This window comes from Apodemus sylvaticus, chromosome 9, assembly GCF_947179515.1.
Source record: "Apodemus sylvaticus chromosome 9, mApoSyl1.1, whole genome shotgun sequence".
In the NCBI taxonomy this organism is placed as follows: domain Eukaryota; kingdom Metazoa; phylum Chordata; class Mammalia; order Rodentia; family Muridae; genus Apodemus; species Apodemus sylvaticus.
The window spans coordinates 94,701,212-94,722,486 of NC_067480.1; the positions used below are offsets into that span (position 1 = coordinate 94,701,212).

The following is a 21,275-nucleotide window of genomic DNA, read 5'->3' on the forward strand; positions in this document are numbered from 1 at the left end:
TGAACATAATAACTTTAATGCTTCTATAATATAGACAGTTGCGTACTGTTCATTTCTATATCCGTGTAGATTGAGTCCGCAGACACCCCTCACAAATCTTTGTCAAAATTCCATGAAAAGGAACCTCTGGGTGCCACATTATTTATGTCTCTTTTGAGTCCCAAGAATAAGCAATAACCACCCAGGAGTGACAGTATGAAAATAGGCTCCCTCTTCATCTTACTTTCAGATTGGTATCTTACTAGTATTCCTTAATCCATAGAAACTTCTTTACTTTTCTTAGAATTCTCCTATACTAGCATAAAAAAAAATAGTTGCGTTCCTTCTTAAATCCTTTTCCGTGAATACCATTTCATTTTTGAAAATGGAACTTAAGTATTTTCTTCTTTGTGTGGCTTGCTGGGGAGATTTCATTCAAAGTCCCCTCTCTTCTACTAAATGAATTTCAGAAGCTTAGCAAATATCCTCTTCAAAGTAAGCATGTGGGGCGTGGGGGAGGGGTGAGGGCACAATCCAGCTAGCACTGGTGCAGAATAGTAACCATGCTTCTACAAATAGATAGGTCTGCCAACAAGCATTAAGAACACTGTCATGAACTCCCCTGCAGGGGATTCTGAAGAATCTGGTTTTCCCTTGACATGCATAGCTAAACTCTATTATCGCTGAAAGAAATTACAAGCAAAGTCCACAAGAGAGTCTGCCCAGAAAATCCACTTCTCTCTCAAAATCCGGACTACCTCCCTTTGAGACACTAATGCAGACCAGTCAAGTAAATCTTGAATATAATCAGCAGATAAGATGGAAAATAATTAACGTTTTCTCCATCTGTATAATACATGTTATTTTTTTTCAGTTGAGTTTATCACCACTCTCTAGCCCTGAAAATAAGCATGCAGTATTTTGTTTACTTCAAATAGTATTTTTTTTTTTACAATAAATAGCTAATAAGGCCAAATGAGAAATTTGTAACAGGTGCAGAATGGAACACAGACACATTTCAAAACTAAATCACTTTTTAATTGAATAAGGAAAGACATTCAATAAGGTTTATCTGTGACATGTGTGTAAGATTTATAACCTTAGGATTTAATGCTCAAAGAGAATCTGTCGATTTTCTTGGTAGTTAAAAAAATGCAAATGCAAATAGAGTTTTCTACATATTCATGTTTCCTTATCACCATAACAACTTCATGGGTAAAACAGAAATGCTATTTAAGAGTAAAACACAATCCATAGACCACTGGATTTCTCCAGTGTTTGAAAAAGGAAATAAGGAACACATGCTATCATTTCATTAGTATAAAAGACTGGGTTCCATTAAGAACACATAGGTAAATGTCTTAGTTTAACATCGTTAAGTTCATATTAATAAGCAAATGAGCATCTGTTTTCAGACATTTGACTGCTAAGCAATAGAAAAGTGGCCAGATATTGAATGTCTCCTATACTTTCTTTTCTTTTCCCTCCCTTCCTTCCTTCTTTCTTTCCTTCCTTCCTCTCTCCCTCTCTTGCTCCCCCTCTTCCTTCCTTCTTTCCTTTCTTTCTTCTTTTCTTTTTAAATTTAACCCTAAATAGCAATGGTTTGAAGAACTCATATTCACTAATGGGGTTTAAAATTTACCCTTCACTCAGAAAGTTCAAGAATGCCCACTCAGCCTGAGTTCTAGTCCCTGAGCATTTTGGGTGTTTTCCTTAATTTGAGAACTATTTTGCTGCCATGTAAGACACGCATCACCAAACTCTGACAGCCTGAAAGCTTCTTCTTAGTCCCGCATGCATTCTTCTGTAGAATGTATGACTCTTACGTGCTAACAAGAAATAATACTCATGAGAATTTGACCTGCGAGTCAGACTGTTGCTTAGCTGGTGATGAACAAGCTCAAGACACTTTAAGAAAATGAAGCCAATCTGTAATTGCATTGGATGCTTTGATGCAATGGAATTATGTAGTGTTTTGGAAGGCAAATGCTCTTGGAGAAGAAAATATACTTAAGAAGTAATTATGTACAACATCAGAAAAGATCAAAGGATTTAAGGACAAGAAAAAACAAAGAATTTATTTTTAATCATAATATTTTCTCCAGAGCACAAAATAGTCCGTTCATGGAGTTCTGATTTCCCTTCAACTATTCATCAGTTTTATATAACACACTATCAGAAACTCCAAATGTGGATTAATGGTGCACCTGATTCTACAGTGTTTTTCTAATTGACCCTAACTGGTTAGTTACTCTTTTGTGTAGTCAATCCATACATACTTTCTATAGATTCATCAGTTTTATATAACACACTATCAGAAACTCCAAATGTGGATTAATGGTGCACCTGATTCTACAGTGTTTTTCTAATTGACCCTAACTGGTTAGTTACTCTTTTGTGTAGTCAATCCATACATACTTTCTATAGATGAATAACAGCAGTTACTGAAAATGAATATCAACTCTATAATATGGCTTTAAGATTGAACATGATGACAACAAACTTGAAGCAAGATATTCTTTTAACTGGTAAGTTTATTTTAAATTGTATTAGAATACCTGAAAGGCCTAGACCAGACACATCTATACAAAAAGAAGTTGATTATATAAAATGACCTTGAAAAAGGTGAATGAAGTTGGTAAACTAAAACTCTGATTTCTAGAAATTTTTAAGCCATATAAAATAAACCTTCCTGTTGGCATGAGGATGAAATGTATCTAGGTCAACAAAACAAAGGTTAGACACACACACACACACACACACACACACACTTGATTTTCACAAAGGGATCAAACAATTCAATGGAAAAGGAACATCTATCAAACAACTTATTCTTATAATAAGTAAATGAAATAAAACAAACCCAAACTCCACTTTCTATCAGATTCCAAATTTAAAATATGACCTTATGTGTGTCATAAATCTACATTAAGGCCAGGACTCAAAGGAAGTTTTACAGAAAATAATACTGATAAGCATTTTTATGATATTCAGGAGTAAAGTGGTCTTATATAGAGAGGTCACGAGATATAAACTTTTTTTAAAAAGTACAATATACGGGAGTTATAAAATTAAAAAATTCTCAGCAGGCTCTTCTGTTCTCTTGTCCTGCCCACTCCTCCACATCCCTTCCCCTCCCCCTCCCCCTCCCCCTCTCTATTTCACTCACAGCATCCTGGCCTCTCCTCCCACCTCTCTTATGCTTTTGCAGAAGGGTCAAGGGATTCTCTCTCTCTCTCTCTCTCTCTCTCTGAAGAAACTTTTATTTAAACAATTTAAGTTAAAAAAAAATAAATAGCTTGGCGGAGTTCAGTAACTAAAGTGCTTATCCTGTGCTGTGGGGGACCCAGTTTGAATCCTCAGCTCCCATGTAAAAGCTGGGTTTCACGTTGGTATGCGAAATCCCAGTGCTCCAGTACTTGGTGAGCAGAGGCAGGCAGATTCCAGGAATCTGGGGAACGATAACTATCTTGTCTGAATGAAGTGTCTGTCTGAAATAGTGAACTCAAGGTTTGCTAAAACACCTTGGCTCAAAAAATTAAGTAGGTCAACAAATTGGTGCTGAGTCCTGATTTTGAATGTGGCTTCCACAGACAAATTTGTGAATGAGAACACACAAAAAATTAATAAAACAAAATAAATAAGCAGAGGAAACACTTGGATAAGAAACCACAGCAGCTAATGTAGCATGGTTAGTGAGTTTTTGGCATGGTGGTAATCCTCACCAGTTACTGAGAAAGGGTAAATTAAAATGCCGGCAACAGCATGGAGTACTTAGATAGGTAGACATTTCTGGAAAGAGGACTTAAATGGCGTGACTTGGTGAGAAGTAGTATTTATTTGCTTTACATTAGTTAAACATACTCTAGGCTGGAGAGATGGCTCAGCAGTTAAGAGCACTGACTGTTCTTCCGAAGGTCCTGAGTTCAATTCCCAGCAAACACATGGTGGCTCACAACCATCTGTAATGGGATCTGATGCCCTCTTCTGGGGTGTCTGTAGACAGCCCAGAATATAACATACTCTATATACATATAACATACATATAACATACTCTAGCCTTTCTTTAAATTGGCATGTCTAAACACTGAACCCAAGGGGGAAAAAAGGAAACATATATTCATATTTTGACATTTAATAATTCTAAAATTAAAAAAAAGCATTTAATACTTCTGAATGGATGGTGTTGATAATAACAAAAGGTGTAGTGGATTTCAAGAATACCACATGAAGTTTTATGGGAGAAGGATAGAGGAGAAGGTGGGGCAAGAGGAGTGGGGAGAGATTTATTCCAAACGTTAGATACATATATGAGACTGAATAAAAAGCTAAAAAGATAAGAATTACAAATGTCTATCAAGTGGACGTGGATGTCTATCAAGTGGACAGAAGTGTAACCTGCTGCTTCAACACCATATAGTAATTCTTGTGATAGAAAAATTGACTATTGATGACTATTGATTTACCGTGATTACATTGCTAAAGGAATGTTAATAGAAAGAACCAGAGCAAAACCAGTAGTCATCTTAGGAATTCCCTGACATGAAATGATAAAACAACAAAACTAATATATAATAGAAGCTGGTCCTAGTGAGGTCTGACTGAAAGGGGAGACAAGCATGAACTTTCTAGAGTGTGGGAAGATTCCACATATCAACTGGGTTCTTGGTTATGTAATAGATGTTGTTAAAAACCCATGACATTCATTATTCAGTGGAATTTAACTGCATGGACTTTTTATCTCCATCAGAATAGCATAAACTTTCAGTTACAAGTTGAACAGGTTCCAGAGAGCTAATGTACAACACAAAAAGTATAGCTGAAAATTACATATTTCATACTTGAAATTCCCAAAGAGTGTGAACTGTATATTTTTAAATCAAAAGTAGTAACAGTTAGATGACACAAGTGTTAACGTAGAATTCATCACATAGGGGCTACTTACTTTTAAAACAATGAAAATGCCACTATCAATTAGATAACTATGGAGGTGGAGAAAAAAAACAAGCCTAGTTCTTAGCGTAATGATAAAACCATTGTCATGTTTTGGTTGAACTGAGTTTTCAAGACTAGCTTTTGTGAGAATACTGATCTCAAATGCAGGGTACCAGGAGGTTAAACAGGTTAGAGTGAGAGCAGAAGATGTCCCATGGCAAGGGATGCGTGCGTGCCGTGTTGTGTGTGTGTGTCTGTGTGTGTGTGTGTGTGTGTGTAAGTCAGGAAGTAGAAAAAGGAGTTGTTTGCTAGGCAGAGTGCTAAGAAATGGAGAGCTTTGAAAGTAACTGCTTATAATTGGACTTTGTAGGTCTAAATTAGAAGTATGGTCACCATGCTCATGACCAGATGGCCATGGCTACACAGGATGGTCAGCATGGCAGGAAGACCGTGAAAGAGAGGAAAAGTCAGGCGTACAAGGTAATGAAGCGAGGGGAGGTGGAAGCTACGACGTGGGGACTTGAGGGCAGCGCTACAGGTTTGGAATTTCACTCTGAGTGCAATGAAGCTTAATTTAGTTTGGGGGTTTTACATGGACATGAGTCATGATCTGATTTAAGACGATCAAAGCTGACTGCACTGGCTGGTTATGGCAACTGCTAAGTAACTAGACAAATGGCATATAACAGCAAAGTGGAACAGCTTATAACCTCTCTGTGAAGGTTGCATCTCACCCGAAACTATGAGAACTGGCAGCTTTGCAACCCCTAGCAACCTTTCAGATCTGCACCTCTGGCCTGGAGTTGCAAAGTTCCCAGAGACCTGTGTTCAGAACTGTCCAGCTAGATCAGTCCTTTGTTCCTGACTCATGGAAACAATAAAGAGATATTTATTGTTTTTGAAAGCCACTAGGTTTACAGGGAACCTGTTAGGTAGCAATGATTAACCAGTATAGGTGTACCTTTAATTGGAATAAAGGATGCTTTCCCATCTGCATAAAAGGTTAATTTCCCAGCTTTATTTCACGGCTTGGGAAATAGGATCTGTAAGAGGCTAAACACTGATGTTATTTTATTATTACCGTTATTATTCTCACCACCAATCACAACCAAACAGAAATAAAAATCTATATGAATAAAAGAACAAGAACTACTTTGTATGTTGCAAAAGTAATGGACATCATTCTTTGCCATTAGGAAAGAACCCTTTAAAACACAAATAGGGTCTAATTGCCAGTGGGGACTTTGAGGAAATACAAATAATATTCATTTGAAACTTCTGTGTTTCTACTTACGTGTACATCCAGACGCATCATCTACTAAAGACACTCTATGGAGACATCGAATAAAAATGGAAACCTTTTTGAGTCTGACGTAGCACAGAGGGCATCTTGAGCTTTAGTAAATATATTTGTTTATGTTTCTAAGGATAACACTAATCACTTCCTCTTTACAGAACACTTAAAGCCTTTAACTTTGGATTCAGCCTAACATATTGTGATTTACTCATTTTTGAATTCATAAATATTCAATATTCTGGTTAAAAGCCAGTTTTTAGCTCAACCTGGAGTCACGCCTTTCTTTAAGGAATAGCATTCAAAAATGAACTGACTCGCCAGTGCAAAAATTCAAAACCAGACTTCACATTGAAATGTACTTCGTTTTACTCCTGATTATAGCTCTTTAGTCCTTAAGGCTTCCAATAGCAACATCTGCCATCTAATATACATAATAATATCCAACTTTAAGTCAGGAGGCCTAGAGAGGTAAGTCGGGACTCTATGGGGGAACAGAGTGGAGATTAGCGGTACTCTTCATTTGTTTCTGATATGACTTCTCAGCTAAAATTGTCAAGATGAGAGACTTTCTCCAATAAAAGACTTAATGTTTCCTGCTCTACTTTAGGAAGTTTTCTTCTTCAAAGGAAGCGAGTTTTCTTGTCTCACCTATTTGTTAGGCACTTTCAGCTTCTTCAACTTATAAAGAGACCTACCTGCTTCTGAGTGATTTGATTCAAGCTTTTGTATTTTATATACTGGCAACCAATAGTCCCTACAAGTGAAGGAATTCTGTGTTCGGGGCATTGCTCTAAAAAAAGGGATTCAAAGCGGTTTGCACCCTTTTCATCTCTGTGGAAGCCTTTTCTTACATTGTCGTTGATGCCCCGTTCTAGTTCTGCCGGCTACACGGGCTAACTCTTAAGTAGATATTTCAGAATTTGAGGTCATTTTTTTCCACAAAGGCGCCAGCCTAAATATAGGTCAGTCTTAACTTACACTGAAGTTCTTCCACCTATATATACATGGTTTACTTTTTGAAAATTCAAGTTGCCTAAGGTTGGCAAATGATGATTCCAGATCAAACCTAAGCACCCCCTCCTTTGTGGCAGTGTGTAATAAGAACTGATTCAGCGGGACTCAGTGGGTTCAGTAAAGACTGCAAAAGCCAGCAACCCAGGATTGTTGCCGTACATCCATCCATTTACACTAGAGTTTACCAATCTTGCATGTAGATTCTGGACTGTGAATGGAAAGAGTGCTTGCTGTCTTACTTTTTCATGTTATTTCTATCTCCAGTGTCAGGGATCGTCAGTGACAATATCATTGACATATTGGACCACTGAGAACTCTATTATAAGGGTTGAGCTCAGTCATAGCCTCCCTAGCCCAGGTACAATACCCAGGACTGCAAGGGGAAGCAGGCTTTATTGTTTCTGTTACTTTGAGGGTCTTTCAGTTTCTTGGAACTTGTCTTCTTTCTGTGCTTTTACGTCACAAATTTCTATTTTATAGTACTTTAGGGATTCTAATAAGCATCTATACTTTAGCATATTTTTGCCAGTTCAGATCATGCATGTAGATAAAGGTTTAAAAAAATCAAAAAGTAGTCTGTTATTTGTTTACTAGTTTGGTTACTTACAGGGGAGAAAAACATAATTTTCAGCCACTTTATAAGATTCTTGGAGAGTCAAAGTTCTCCATTCTATTTCAGATCAAAACTGATTTAACTCAAGCATCTACCATCAACACAAGGACTTAAAACTATCTGCTGAGTCTCCACAGTTTCCCTTAACTCCCCCATCTCATCATGGAACAACAATACCAACAAAATATAACTGGACTGCAGATAGTTCAAATAGGGCATCCAGTGTAACCTTTCTCTTTGCTATTTTACATCCCATTAGTAGAGCTATAACTTTATACATTCACATGAGATTATCCATTTCATGTCATGTATAATATAATACCATTCTTAGGAGTTTTAAATTCTAGAAGTAGAAAAACACGACTCTAGAGAATTAAAGTGGCCAATGTCTTTCAGTAAATGAAGTTATAAAACAGGACTGCTCAATCTTTCTAAGGTTGTGACTCTTTAATTTATATAGTTCCTTATGTTGTGATGACCCCCTCAACTGTAAAATAACTTACTACTTCATACCTGTAAGTTTGCTACAGTTATGAGTTGTAATGTAAATATCAGATATGCAGGAGATCTGGTATAGAACCCTGGTTTGACCCACAGGTTGAAGACTGCTGTTATGAGGGAAAGTGATTGCTCAAAAGGTAGAGGGATGTTACAGATTGCATGGAATGTTGAAGGGGCAATAGTAAGATAGTTTACTGACGTTATTTCCTATGGTGTGGTAGAAGTTTGTCAGGCAGAGAAAAGTAAGGGCTGGGAGGATGACAGACAGTTTCTATGACCTGGACTGTCCTAGAAATACATTTTGTATTGTTTTCCAGAAATCCTGCTTTTGCTTTTACAACATGGGAGGAAATGATTATTTTCATTATCCATCTCCACAGAAAGAAGATCTTTTTAATTTCCCAGGAAGCCTACCGGCATCCCAGAAACAGCCCTGAGTGTGGTGGTGTTCAGCATACAGAGATCATCTTGTGACACCTTTAGACCACTAAAGAAGACCAGAGGAGGACCAAGTCAATATACGTAAGCACATTCTTGTGACAAAGAGAAGTTGAATCGTATGAGGAAGAGGTAAAGAAGCAGAACACAGAGTGGCTGTAGTAAGCCAAATGAGAGGTTCTGAGCACCATGTTGAGGGGAGAGAAAGCAGTGATTGCTGCAATAGTTCTTGATCTTTCTAAAGCTGCAACCCTTTAATCCAGTTCCTCATTCTGTGGTGACACCCCTCCCCCAACCATAAAACAATTTCTTTGGCACTTCTTAACTGTAACTTTGATAGTGTTATGAATCTTAATGTAAATATATGATATGCAGAATATCTGATATGCAACACCTTGACCCCCAAAGGGATCATGACCCACAGGTTGAGAACTACTGGTTTAAGGCAAGGAGGTTCTGTACTGCACCACTCCCTGAGGACCAGTGGGCAGTTGGTAATCAGAGTAGACCTGACAGTCTTAGCTGCTGTCTAGACATGCCCTGACATCTGCTGAATGAGTGCTCCCTCTTGGGTGATATTTCTGTTTTGATGTCGGAATCAGGAACACTCACTAAATATCTGAACCTGGCTTTCTTGTCTTTAAAATTAGTCTGTTCCTGACATCTTAACCTTTATGGTAACTCTATTCTGTTGAGCAATTGTACTTGCATTGCCTTTGTCTAGAACCCATCCTTCATGCTGATCTTCTATCCTCTTTTCACAGGGTCCCTGGCTTTTTCTGCGGAAAGTTGGACATTTATAACCGAAACAGCCACATGGTTACAGTGGAATAAAAAAGTCTTTGAAATCCTACTAAAGGACAAAATAGTCCTTGCATGCCAGGCGCTGGCAACATGAAGAAATGAACCAACTGTTTGCCTCCTTAGTTTAAGCAGATTTTACGGAATTCCTAAGAACCTTAGTAGAGGTATCAGAATGCCTCATAATAGAATCAAATGAATTATACAGAAGGATTACATTGAAATCCTTTTACAAACACCGAAGCCAATCAACAAATTAGATTTTAATAAATCTAAGTAAGAGTCTTTTGCTTCAGCCATTAGAGTCATATATATCTGAGCGATAATAAACACACATTTGGGAAATTATTGGCAGCAGTTGTCTTACAGGGAAAGAATTTTAAGTAGGTACACTTTGAAAGGTTATAAAGATGGCTTCATGAGCTATCAAGGAAAAGATCCATATTTGTTAGGTGCTAGTGTCTCTTTGACTAAAATCCAAGAACAAGATTTTCTTCACAGCATGCTGTCTATCGCTTGGAGCTTGATAAAAACAGATCCTCAGGAAATACATCTTTATCATATTATTCGAGATAATGTCCAGAGTGGGAAATGCTTATCCTTTGTAAACCTATTGCTACGAACTCAATAGATCCAAATGGTGGGTTGACTTATGTGTTAGCTCTTGTGTTCTATGACAAAGTACCAGACATAAGCATTGTTAAAGGGGGGGAAATTTGGTTTAGCTCCTTGTTTTAAAGGTTTTTAATTTATAGGCTTTGTTTCCATGATTCTGGGCCTGAGGCAGGATATCCTGGCAACAGGTGCATCCAGGTGATGAGGTTGTTTGCTTCAAGGCAGGCTACAGGGAGAGTAGGAAATGAACAGAGTGCATAGGCACCAGTACATCTGCCTCCATAAAACCCCACTGACCCATTTCCTTCATTTCAGGATCACCTTCCACATTTCTGTTATTTTCCAAAAGTCTGTGCAGATTTTAAACCATTCAATAGATTAAAGCACTCACTAAGTCACAGCCCTTATAAGCTAATAATCCCTGAGAATACACATATAATCAGAGATAAGATTTACTAACATTTTATGTGTTTTCAATCTATTCAAGTTAGCATTTAAAATTAAACATCACAAATGTACTTATTTAATAAACATTTGCCATATCTTGACAATAACTGAACTATATACTGACAATGAATTTAAAGATGAGTTTAACTAAATCTCAACCCCAGAGGTATGTAGTGAGGCTGGAAACAGGTAACACAGCACAGCATGGTAGATAAGCACTAATGACAATGGATACAAATATACGAATATATAAAGTATTTATGGACATGAGCAAGACCAAGTCTTGGAGCAATAAATGGTGTTGTGATGAATGAGCAATTCTTTTGGATGAAGTGTTTTACGGAATAAGAAGCCATCAGTTGACTTTAATGTAAGCTATGTGGTGTTGCAGATGTGATGAAATAAAACCCAATAAAATAGGAGGGTGGGGTTAGTAGAATCATGTTCAAAATCATTGCAGTCTTATAAGTTGTAGAACTCTTAAGTAAAATTTATTTCTGAGTTCTAATACATCAATGAAGAAAGAGTAGTGTATACAAACTATGATTAAAATAGGTCCCATTCCTTTCCTATGATGACAATTTGAAAAAAATCACTTCTGTAGACAGTATGTTTGGGTGTGGAACATATTTGAGTTCTAGTTCTGCGAGTTGAGCTATGGGGCAGAGTGGGTTTAAGGATGTTAGGATGCAGCAACTGTATCTGAGAGAGACAGAAATGACTTTGAAAACTGAGAGTTCAACTGGCAGAGGTAAATGAAAATTTGGCCTTGTATCAGGGAGTGAGAGACAGAGATATATTAAGGATAACTTCCGAAGTTCAAGCATCTGTTATCGGTTGCAGACTCCACAAAAGGCACTCAGTATTTAAAAAGTGTGTCCATGTGCAAAGAGGACATAAACCAGGAAGCTAGTAGAGAGGAGGAAATTTTACAAGAGGAAATCTGAAGCTCAAAAGTGGACAGGATCACCTGTACATCTGGTATCCATCATTATCCGCACTACGGTCACCACAGACATTCAAGAAATGCTTTGCTGGGATCTGGGTCCGAAATCCCAAGTACTAGCACATGTAACTGGGACAAGAAGCTAAGGTGCATCATGTTCTGGGTCACATAATTAGAAGTGGAACATTTTAAATACTTAGGCTTTCCTGTTTAAGATACACTTAACCACCTGCATTAGAGAGAGTGAGGGCAGGGGAATCTCCCAGAACAGAATGCAGAAAAAATGAAACTCAAGGGCAGAGAATCTGTTTTTGTTACTCTCAGGGGTAGAGAATGGAAGCTGTGAGGCACATACTCAGTATCCATTCTCTGAAGAGGTAAACACATAGGCCTGCCATCTAGGTGAATGTGTAAATAAGGTATGGTTATCCTCAAAGAAAGTCGTAGGCGAATTAGGAGAAACAAAGAGAATTAGGCCCAACTTAAGATATCCAAAGGGAGACTCTCATCTTTAAAGCATACAAGAATGACCAAAGAAAACTATCTCCTGCCGCTTATAAGCTTCTAATTCAGTTTGTCTTTATTAAATATTCTATTAAAAGTTATAGAATTAAAACATGCCAAGTGGACTGTGGAGGTGGCACAGATGTTAAAGGCAAAGCTTACAACCAAAAGTCCACCATGCTTAGGGAAATAAAATAAGATGCAGAGAGGCAAGCTTGTAGAGCATGTGATTTAAAAAAAATGCTCTAATCCACTGTTATCTTTCACAGTTCTTAGTTAAAAGATATAGCCCACTCTGCAGACCAATACTGTATACACAAAATCATGAGATCCAACTGTCTAAATATCATTGAGAAAATAGCATGCATTACAGTAGTTTACAAGTTTATCAGCTACTGAGAACTTTTTTTAAAAATTGAGTTCGAGTATTCTAAGACTAAATCTAGTATATAATTTTTCTCTTGTATATTTGAGTATTTTTCAAGACTTTAATGTTTTGTGCTGATAGAATGGCTTAAAGTTATTTTCTTACACTTCAACATTTTTTATATTATACAATAATTTAATCTTTAATCAAATAGGGATCCAGTGATGTACAACTTATAAAACTCAACTTGGTTTTCAGTAGGTCCATACTTCCAATCAGGCAAATACATGCCCTTCTAATCTAGTTTTGTCTATGTATAATTAACATACAACTCACTACCAAATTCAAAGGTAATTGTTATACATTAATAGTTTCTGTTTGGCAAAAATAGAGATATTTTATATATATGAATATCATTAGTCTTTTCTTACTTTTGATTCATTTGTTTTTGTTTATTTGTTTTATTGTTTGGTTTTGGTTTTTTTAAGACAAGATCTAAGAAACCCTAGCTGTCCTAGAACTCACTATGTTTAACAGGTTGGTCCTTAACTTATGGAAATTCACCTTTCCTCTGCCTCCTGAGTGCTGAATTAAAGGTGCAAACTATCATACTCTCATTATTTCTATCATTTGAATAAATTATATTTAACTTTCCATTGAAATATGTATCTTGGACCTCTTAGAGAAAGGGTCACAGCTTTATGCCCAATTATTCTGTACTTAACATTGGATTCTGTATCTTTCTGATTGAGTCTTGCTAACTAAAGGCCACCTAACTCCGCTTTAGAAGTGAGCTGTGTCCATTTTCTGAGGGTATTCTATACAAGTTATTGTCAAAGTATCTAAGACCATAAAAGACCTCGGCTCTGCCCAGGTCTACAGAACAAGTTTTGTTCCTGGTTTGCTAACAAGCATTATTCTAATAACTATATGTATCTGTGTTATTTTATTATAACTCTAGTAGTGATATTGGATCTGAGAAGCTATCTAGGAACTCTCTCCAAGTAAATTAAACTTCTTGTTTGTCTTTCCTTAACTATCACCACCACCACTACCACCATCACCACCACTGCCGCCACCACCACAACCACTACCACCACCAGTAGAAACAATTTGTCCAACTTTGCTTCCTTCTGTTGATTTCTACGTTTTTTTTTTTTTTTTTTGTAATAATAAAGTACACCACGGACTATTGAAATCACATGCAAATATATTTTTGGGGGGAGAAATTTTGGTAAACTGTTTTCTGTTTTTTTTTTTTTTTTCTGATTTAGCAAGGACTAAAGAGTCCTTGCTTCTTTCAACAGAACAGCATCAAAATTAATTCACAAAACTACACAATTACACATGTGAACTTTATGGTATAAAGGCATGGTCAGTAAATTTGCTTGAAACAATGCAGACAGAGATCACAGGGCAAAGCTTCCTCGTGAGAAAGGCTCAAAATACAAGGAAGCAAGTTATAATTAAATTTTACAACAGTATTTTAAGAGGAGAGAGAAGATAGTGCATTTAATTCCCCTTTTTATTGCCAGCAGTTGAATCTATAGTTTAAATATTGAGTATATTCATCTTTTAAACAGTGGACTATTTTGGCTTGTTTCTACCCCAATTCAAAAGCAAGCAGAGACAGCACAGCATGATAATCAGGTCAATTATATTTTAGCAGAGAGTTGGGAAAGACTATATGTCAACACTTCAGCATGATTCTGGACAGCAGCAGCAAATGCCAGCTTTCACACAAAGTAGACGAGACAGTAGTACCGAATAATTTGCTCATCAAGAATTTTTCTCATGTGTTTCCATTTGTCAAGTGGAAAATACTACAGCACTAGTCAAAACTTGTCATTAAAGTCAAACGTCAGAATCAGACCAATTACAAATTGTCCATTGTAGCTAAGAAGTTCTACACACAACCCAAATAAAACACAGTTAGGCAACAATCTAACTTTGACTTTTTAAAGTTCACTAGGGTAGAGCTTGGTTAATATAGATTATATTTATATGAACTATATATATTTTTCAACTTGTTGGATGAGAAGGTGGGTATAAACTTTTACACACCAAAACACATATAAAATCAAATATGGCCAAGTTAATTAAATTCAAAATGCATATCAGATACATAATTGTTTTCCCAAGATATTTAATATTGCTTGGAATGACAGAATAAAATTTATTTTTCCGATTTTTATCTCTTTTGCACTCTAATATGAATTATCCTAAGCTTATAAGAACACTAATGCTGAGCCAACAACACAAAATTAATGTAGAATAAGAGAAAACCAGATAATCACCACCACCTACTTCCTACTCCTCCCTATGACTAGCAATAGCTAGCACTAAAAATTAGCATAGTCAGTCTGGACCAAGCCCATCATGGTTCTAACAGCACATGAAATCTATTCTGTCCTTAGTTTCCTGGGGAGCAACCATACCATATCAAACTTTTCTTTAGTTTTTAATAAGCACACACCAGCCATTTCTCACAATCAGAAATGAAAAAGAAAACAAAACTTGTCTTATCTTGCCTCGGACATTGAAAGTATTAAAAAAATAACAAACAAACAACAACAACAACAAAAAAAAAAAACCGAGTACAGCAGAAACTTGCAAAAGCCAAATGGACACATAAGGAATTTTTTTGTTTATTTGTTCTCAACAATCTAGCTTCTGGATGTTGCTAACATTTGGATATACACAATCACAAAGTGGTTGTCATTAACCATGTGTCATTGCTGAATGACTAAAATGCAGCTAATTCAAATGAGAGACATTCTTAGTATAAAATATATACCAGGTTATAAAGATTTGAATTGAAAAATCATCCCAGTCGTAGTTCTAAAGTGACTATTTGTCTAAGTGGTAATGTTATTGGTGTAGTATAGGTGTATTTTCATTGCTTCCTGTCACTTTGTTTAAATGGAGTCAGTAAAAAGCATTACAGATGTGGATTACTTTGCCTTCCTATAGGTGAGTCATGAGGTAGACCATAGCCTTAAAGATTATAGGAAGCTCTATTCTACTAGTTGTTCCATTAGTTTCACATTACACCGCACGAAACTGCTTTGAGAGCATATTCCCTGCTGAGCATCACTGTCCTCCATAGTCTAACGAGAGGAATAGCTCTACAAATTAGGGTGAGAGATAAAGGATGGGATATAAGCATTTTATATAAAATATTTAAAAAAAATAGTGGCCTCAAACACATTCTGGCTTGATTTGTTTTCCCTGGTTCTGGGCTGAGTTTATGATTCCTATGTTGGAGGGAAGCCCTTCTTCTGCATGACGAAGCTCCAAAACAGCCAGCCAGGGAACTGGGGCTGGGGACTATGTGAGCAAGGAGGCTCTGAAGTTCGCTCAGTAGTGGGAAGATCAGAATGGGAGGGACGGCACAGTAAAAGGGACTTCCCAGCCTCCCTCCGCCCTTCTCTCTGCTTCCTTCTCCCTCATATCTCCCAACTATCCTCTCTGCCTCACCTGAAACTCACACAGGGAAAGTCATTTGAAGCTGGATTTCCTAAAATATAGTACAGGATAGTTCATTAAAGACAATCATTTATGGAAGGAAATAAAGACATTGTGTGTGTGTGTGTGTGTGTGTGTGTGTGTGTGTGTGTGTGTATGAATCTCTGGACATGGGACATATAGTTTCCCATTCTGATAATAAGTGACTATATGCTTAAATAACTACAATGTTGCTTACTATCAAAATGCTTTCAGTAAAGAAAAAAATTCTGAAAGGTCTAAGCAAACATGTAGATCCTGTGACTATTGTGTGTCAGCCATCTTGCATGTAAATTTTCAGTGATATTATGATTGGATACTGTCATTTTAATAATTGATATGCTAATAAATTAGACCTAAGCATAGATACTGTCTGATTCTGGTTGAAGACTATACAGTTTGGGCAATAAAGAAAAAAATCTGTGTTGTTGGTTTCAAGGCTTTGAAGAGATAGAGCTGTAATGTAATACTTAATTCATATTCTTATTATCATACATCCTACAGGACTGAAGAATTTTAAGACAACAAAAGATAGTTTGTGAACCATCACAGGCAGTACATTAAATCAGGAACAAAAGCAATAAGTAACAATCATACATTTCAAGTTATTTAGACTAAATACGTAGGCAAACCAATAACCATCTATATGCCAAAACAAATGCACAAATAGAATCAGACAAATCAGCCATCATACCTTATTGTGTGTCTGAGTCTGTCCAACCAGTATGAGGATATTGGATGAGATGATAGATAGGCAGAAGTTAATTAGAATGATGGACCTCTCAGACCGAATGTACCTAGTGAAAGAGAGAAAGAAATGTGATAAATTTCATATTGTGTAAATGGTGGGATTAACTGGAAAAAGAAGCTATTATCCCCCTTTTAATACAAAGATATGAAAAAACATTTTTCATATATATGCATATATATACACACATATATATTTCTCTTAGTTACCCAATTTTAGAGTACATAGCATGTGCAAGAAACATTTAGACTTTCTTTTAATAATATGTCATGATTTATAGAGCCCAAGTTGAACATATCTGAGAACAATGCATTCACTTGTCATGGATACATAAAATTTCTTGGAATTACAACAATCATTATAATCACTTGTATATATACACATGTATATGTATGTTTATAATATCTATATTAGCCAACAGAAATGCTGAGGCCTAACAGGAAAGTCCTGCAACTCTCCTGTATACTAGAAGAATAGATTCTTTTTTGTGATTCTAGAAACATCAACAGCTACTCAAGCATTTTTTATGTAGCTAGGCTTTTCTTTATGTCCTTGAATATCCCTTTTGAGAAAAGAAAGTAGCAAACATCTTTATAAATAAAAATGTATACACTCCTGAGATGATCTTTCACCATTAGATTGGAGAATTCTTGGTGACCGCCATTTTTTACTCTTAGGAAGAAGTGTATATATATAATGTTATAGAATTGGAATGTGCACTAAGGTAAGTAACAGCAAAACTGTTCAGAATCAAATACTAAACAAGCTGTTTGCTCTGAAAGGGGAGCAGCTATTTTGCCTAACTGTATTCTGTGCTAATCACCGAATGACAATAACTGTAAGGAAACCTTGTACTAGGGATGTGTTCAGCCTATTCCATTTCCACTAAAACCTGGGCTCTCATTCCATAGCAGACACAGGATTTTTCTGAGTAATGTTAGATGGAGAAACCCAAGATCTGGAGATACTATTTGATAGAAAGTTTTTTCTCTCTCCTCACTGTATCTGTGAATAGTACATAGACAGAAACCACATACTCCAGAAATTAAAGCAAAATAAAAACAAAAATAACACCAAAACACAAATATTAGTTGTCATGATGTAAGAGAATTTTTCTTCACAAAATAAACCCAAATTGGACTAAGTTAGGCTGAGAGTTTACAGTGGCCTCAGTAGTTGTTGGGCCTGTCTCACGTATTCTGAATAGCTAAGCATATGATAAAGCTCACTGAAGTGCTAAAGTTATCAACAAATATTATGCTGTTCTCTTTTTGTGGATAGAGGCTATAAATCTTTTTTGATGCTAATGGCTTCCATCATAGTAGAAACAAATATCTTGACACTAGGATTTCATTGACAATTTCTGATTATAAGTAAAACAACAATGACAACAACAACAGACAGAGAAAGTAATACAAGATCAACTGGCTGCCCTGAACACTAATAAGATGTTTTCTTTTCTCAACAACACTGAGTCATATGGTTGTATTAAATACTTTTAAGAAATGTCACTACTTTCAACATCATTGTATGACTTTCTATATTGAAAAAATTGTCAACTCTTTATGTCAATAAGTTGATTGAGAGGCCATATTGAATTGCTTTTTGATGTAACAGTGTATTTATCCTAGTTGTATGGAGAGACGGAGAGAAAACAGCTTACTATATTATGATTGTCATAACTATCTCATAATAATCAACATTTTCATGATCACCAATACCGCTAATAGCAATGAAAGTATTGTCTCTGAGAATTGAACCTGAGTATCACAAATTAAAGGCAAACATGGATACTGAGACACACAGCCCTTTCAATTTTTAAGGAGTATTTTTAATAACTACATGTAATATCTATAAAATTCAAAATAGCATGTTGTCTATAAAGCAAATCACATGGTAATACACTTTAGAAACCACTGGAAATACATTAATACTAGATATTTTCATTAGTGAAAAAGACAGGAGGATCTCAACACTCTTACTGCTGAATCAAAATGTTTATTTTAATGTTATTTATAAAACACCAAGGGTGTTTATAAGGTGCTCTGAATGAAGGATGCTACAAGATCCGTTTAGAAATGCATGCATCTTGATACTTCTTTCAAGTTGTAATTATTACTTCACTTGTTTTATGGATGGACAATGAGGGGATGACCGCTTAATTCTTAGGAACCCAGATCTGTGCAGTTTCCTGGTACTCTTTTCTGTAACACTCAACTTTTGATAGATTCTTTTATGCTTTCCGAAATTCCTAGAACTCTGTTGTAGTAAGAGACTGTGCTGCATTTTCTGAATTTTAGAAAACTTCATGTGGATAAACAAATATATCATATATCATCATTGCTTATTCTGGGTATAAGGGGGTGGTGGGCAGGGAGGATCAGGGATGGGTAAAACAAAAGGTGGGATTGGTATCTGAATAGAATTTGCTAAAAATGGAATTTATTTCTAAAGACTCCAATGGCTATCAATTATGAGGTTGTCATGATTACCTAGTATCTTAGGAAATTCCTTCATTTATTTAAAAAAGATATGTCATTTACACAATTTAGGAAATGGTATTCTTCCAAGTCTGTCAGTTCATTCTTACAGGATAACAGACTGATTGAGTCTTGAATATATAATCGTGTTTTCTACAGTATCATATCTACATTAGTCACTTTTCTATTTCCTCTCTTCCTGTATCAGTGTGGCTAGTCCTGATGGACAATATTACCACAAGGATGTAGAACTTCTTTTATATACCTGGCTCACATTGTACACATATTTTCCTTTTGTACAAAGCATTAAGGATTTAATATATCTAATAATTTAAATATCTTTCACAATTAACTGTTTCTTTCAAAAGGGTGAAAACCGTAAAGGACAGTAATATTTTATTTAAATGTCAATGTTAATCTAAATAAACATTCCTTATTAAACAGTAATTGATTTTTAGTTTTTCTGCTGATTGTATAAAACCCCAAGTAAATATAAAAGACTTTGTGGTAGGCACATCAACTCTTACAATGTTAGATGTAATCAAATATTCTGGAAAAATAGGAATTATCTGCATGCTAATGTAACATTACATTTTAGACCATATTACTATTGACAATGGTTATAAAACCTTTAACTGTTAAAATTATAAAATCCATTAAAAGTGTGGCCATATTATACATATACATTGTCAGTGTATGAGTAGACATACTAAATCTCACAGGCCCAATTCTTACTCAGCATCCTAATAAATGCCAAATAAATTATATAGAAAAATAAATTCTACAGAAATATAAATTCTGTAGAAATATAAATTTCTACAGACTATTATGTAGATGAAATTTAATGTATAGGAGAACAAAATTTTCCAAACACTTCCCTTTCATATTTTTATGATGTCCTTTTATCAAACTTGTCAAAAATCTGACTCATGGCAAACACTGAAGTAAGTGACCTTTTGTGGAGAACTTAGAAATTTCGTTATTGCTTTTCCCATCAGAGAAGGCTTTACTCATTGTGCAGGGCACACTGAAAGCATGCTTGGCACTTGAGAACTTGACATCCTATTCCTGTAGAGAGAATTTCCACTGTAGCAATTAAGCTCTGAGGTTCAATGGCAGCTGACATAAACATTATCCACACAGAGAAGAAACTTGAGAGAGAAGAGAGTTGTATTTGTATGTGAAGAACTTGTCAGAGTCTATGGTTATGTTGGCTAGAAGAAAGGTATGCATGTGGGTTTTGTTTATTTTTCTTTAGCACAGACAAATAAAAGACAGATAAATAGGTAAATATGGTTCATGTGTCCCAGTTCTATCACAGAAGTTCTACTTCTGTTATAAAAATACTGGTTTCCATATGTGATGAAAATAGTAGACATTTGTTCTTGCAATCACCGTTTTAACACAGAGAAACTGAGTTCTCCATCTCAGGTCTGCCTATCGATTACATACCTCCATAGTGCTGCATACACAACTGCTAGAGTTATCAAGGCTAGGCAGGAGAGGCCACTGCCTACTATGAGAGTAACTGAGGGGGTGCCAGAGGATTCCATGACCTGTAAGTTAGGGGGGAAAGAAAAGGAAAAGAAATTTTATGTGAACAAAAATAAAATTCTAGACTCAGAGAAATTAAGCGATCACTCAGGAATAGCATAAATTGTTGTTATAGTTACCAGATAATTAACCACAGAACACTCAGTTCACACATTCTCAAGCTCTAAAAGGACTAGCTCCCCCTTCTCTCACACTGTGAAGTAAGTAATAAAGCCTTCTGAGTTTCAGATGTTTGGCTACAGCCCATCACTACTGAAAGTTGTCTAAAAGACCCCAAGCTACAATGTGACCATCACTCATAGGTGAAATTTTCTTTGAGTGAAATCTGAAGCAGCATGGTTTTGTTTTGTTTTGTTTTTTAAAAAAAACTAAATACAGTTTAGTTATTTCTCCATATGATTCTTGGTTAAGACTTGTCTTGCTACTCCCATTTATAAATACTTATGTTAGCCAAATCTGGTGCATAGTTACTGAAAAATCTAAAACTTTCTGACTTTTGACAACTTTGTTCTGAGTCAAGAATTCTCAC

General features: G+C 35.9%; 1 protein-coding gene across 1 annotated transcript in view; it reads right to left on the reverse strand.

The window, feature by feature from the left end:
• The window catches only part of Adgrb3 (adhesion G protein-coupled receptor B3), a 349,818-nt gene that overhangs the window by 129,171 nt on the left and 199,372 nt on the right, over positions 1-21,275 (reverse strand). Inside the window, exons 5-6 of the mRNA XM_052193366.1 lie at positions 20,645-20,748; positions 16,659-16,761 (exon numbers count right to left, since the gene is read on the reverse strand). Of these exons, the coding sequence (XP_052049326.1) occupies positions 16,659-16,761; positions 20,645-20,745 (204 nt within the window). The 5' untranslated portion in view covers positions 20,746-20,748. The remainder of the gene's footprint in view (positions 1-16,658; positions 16,762-20,644; positions 20,749-21,275) is intronic.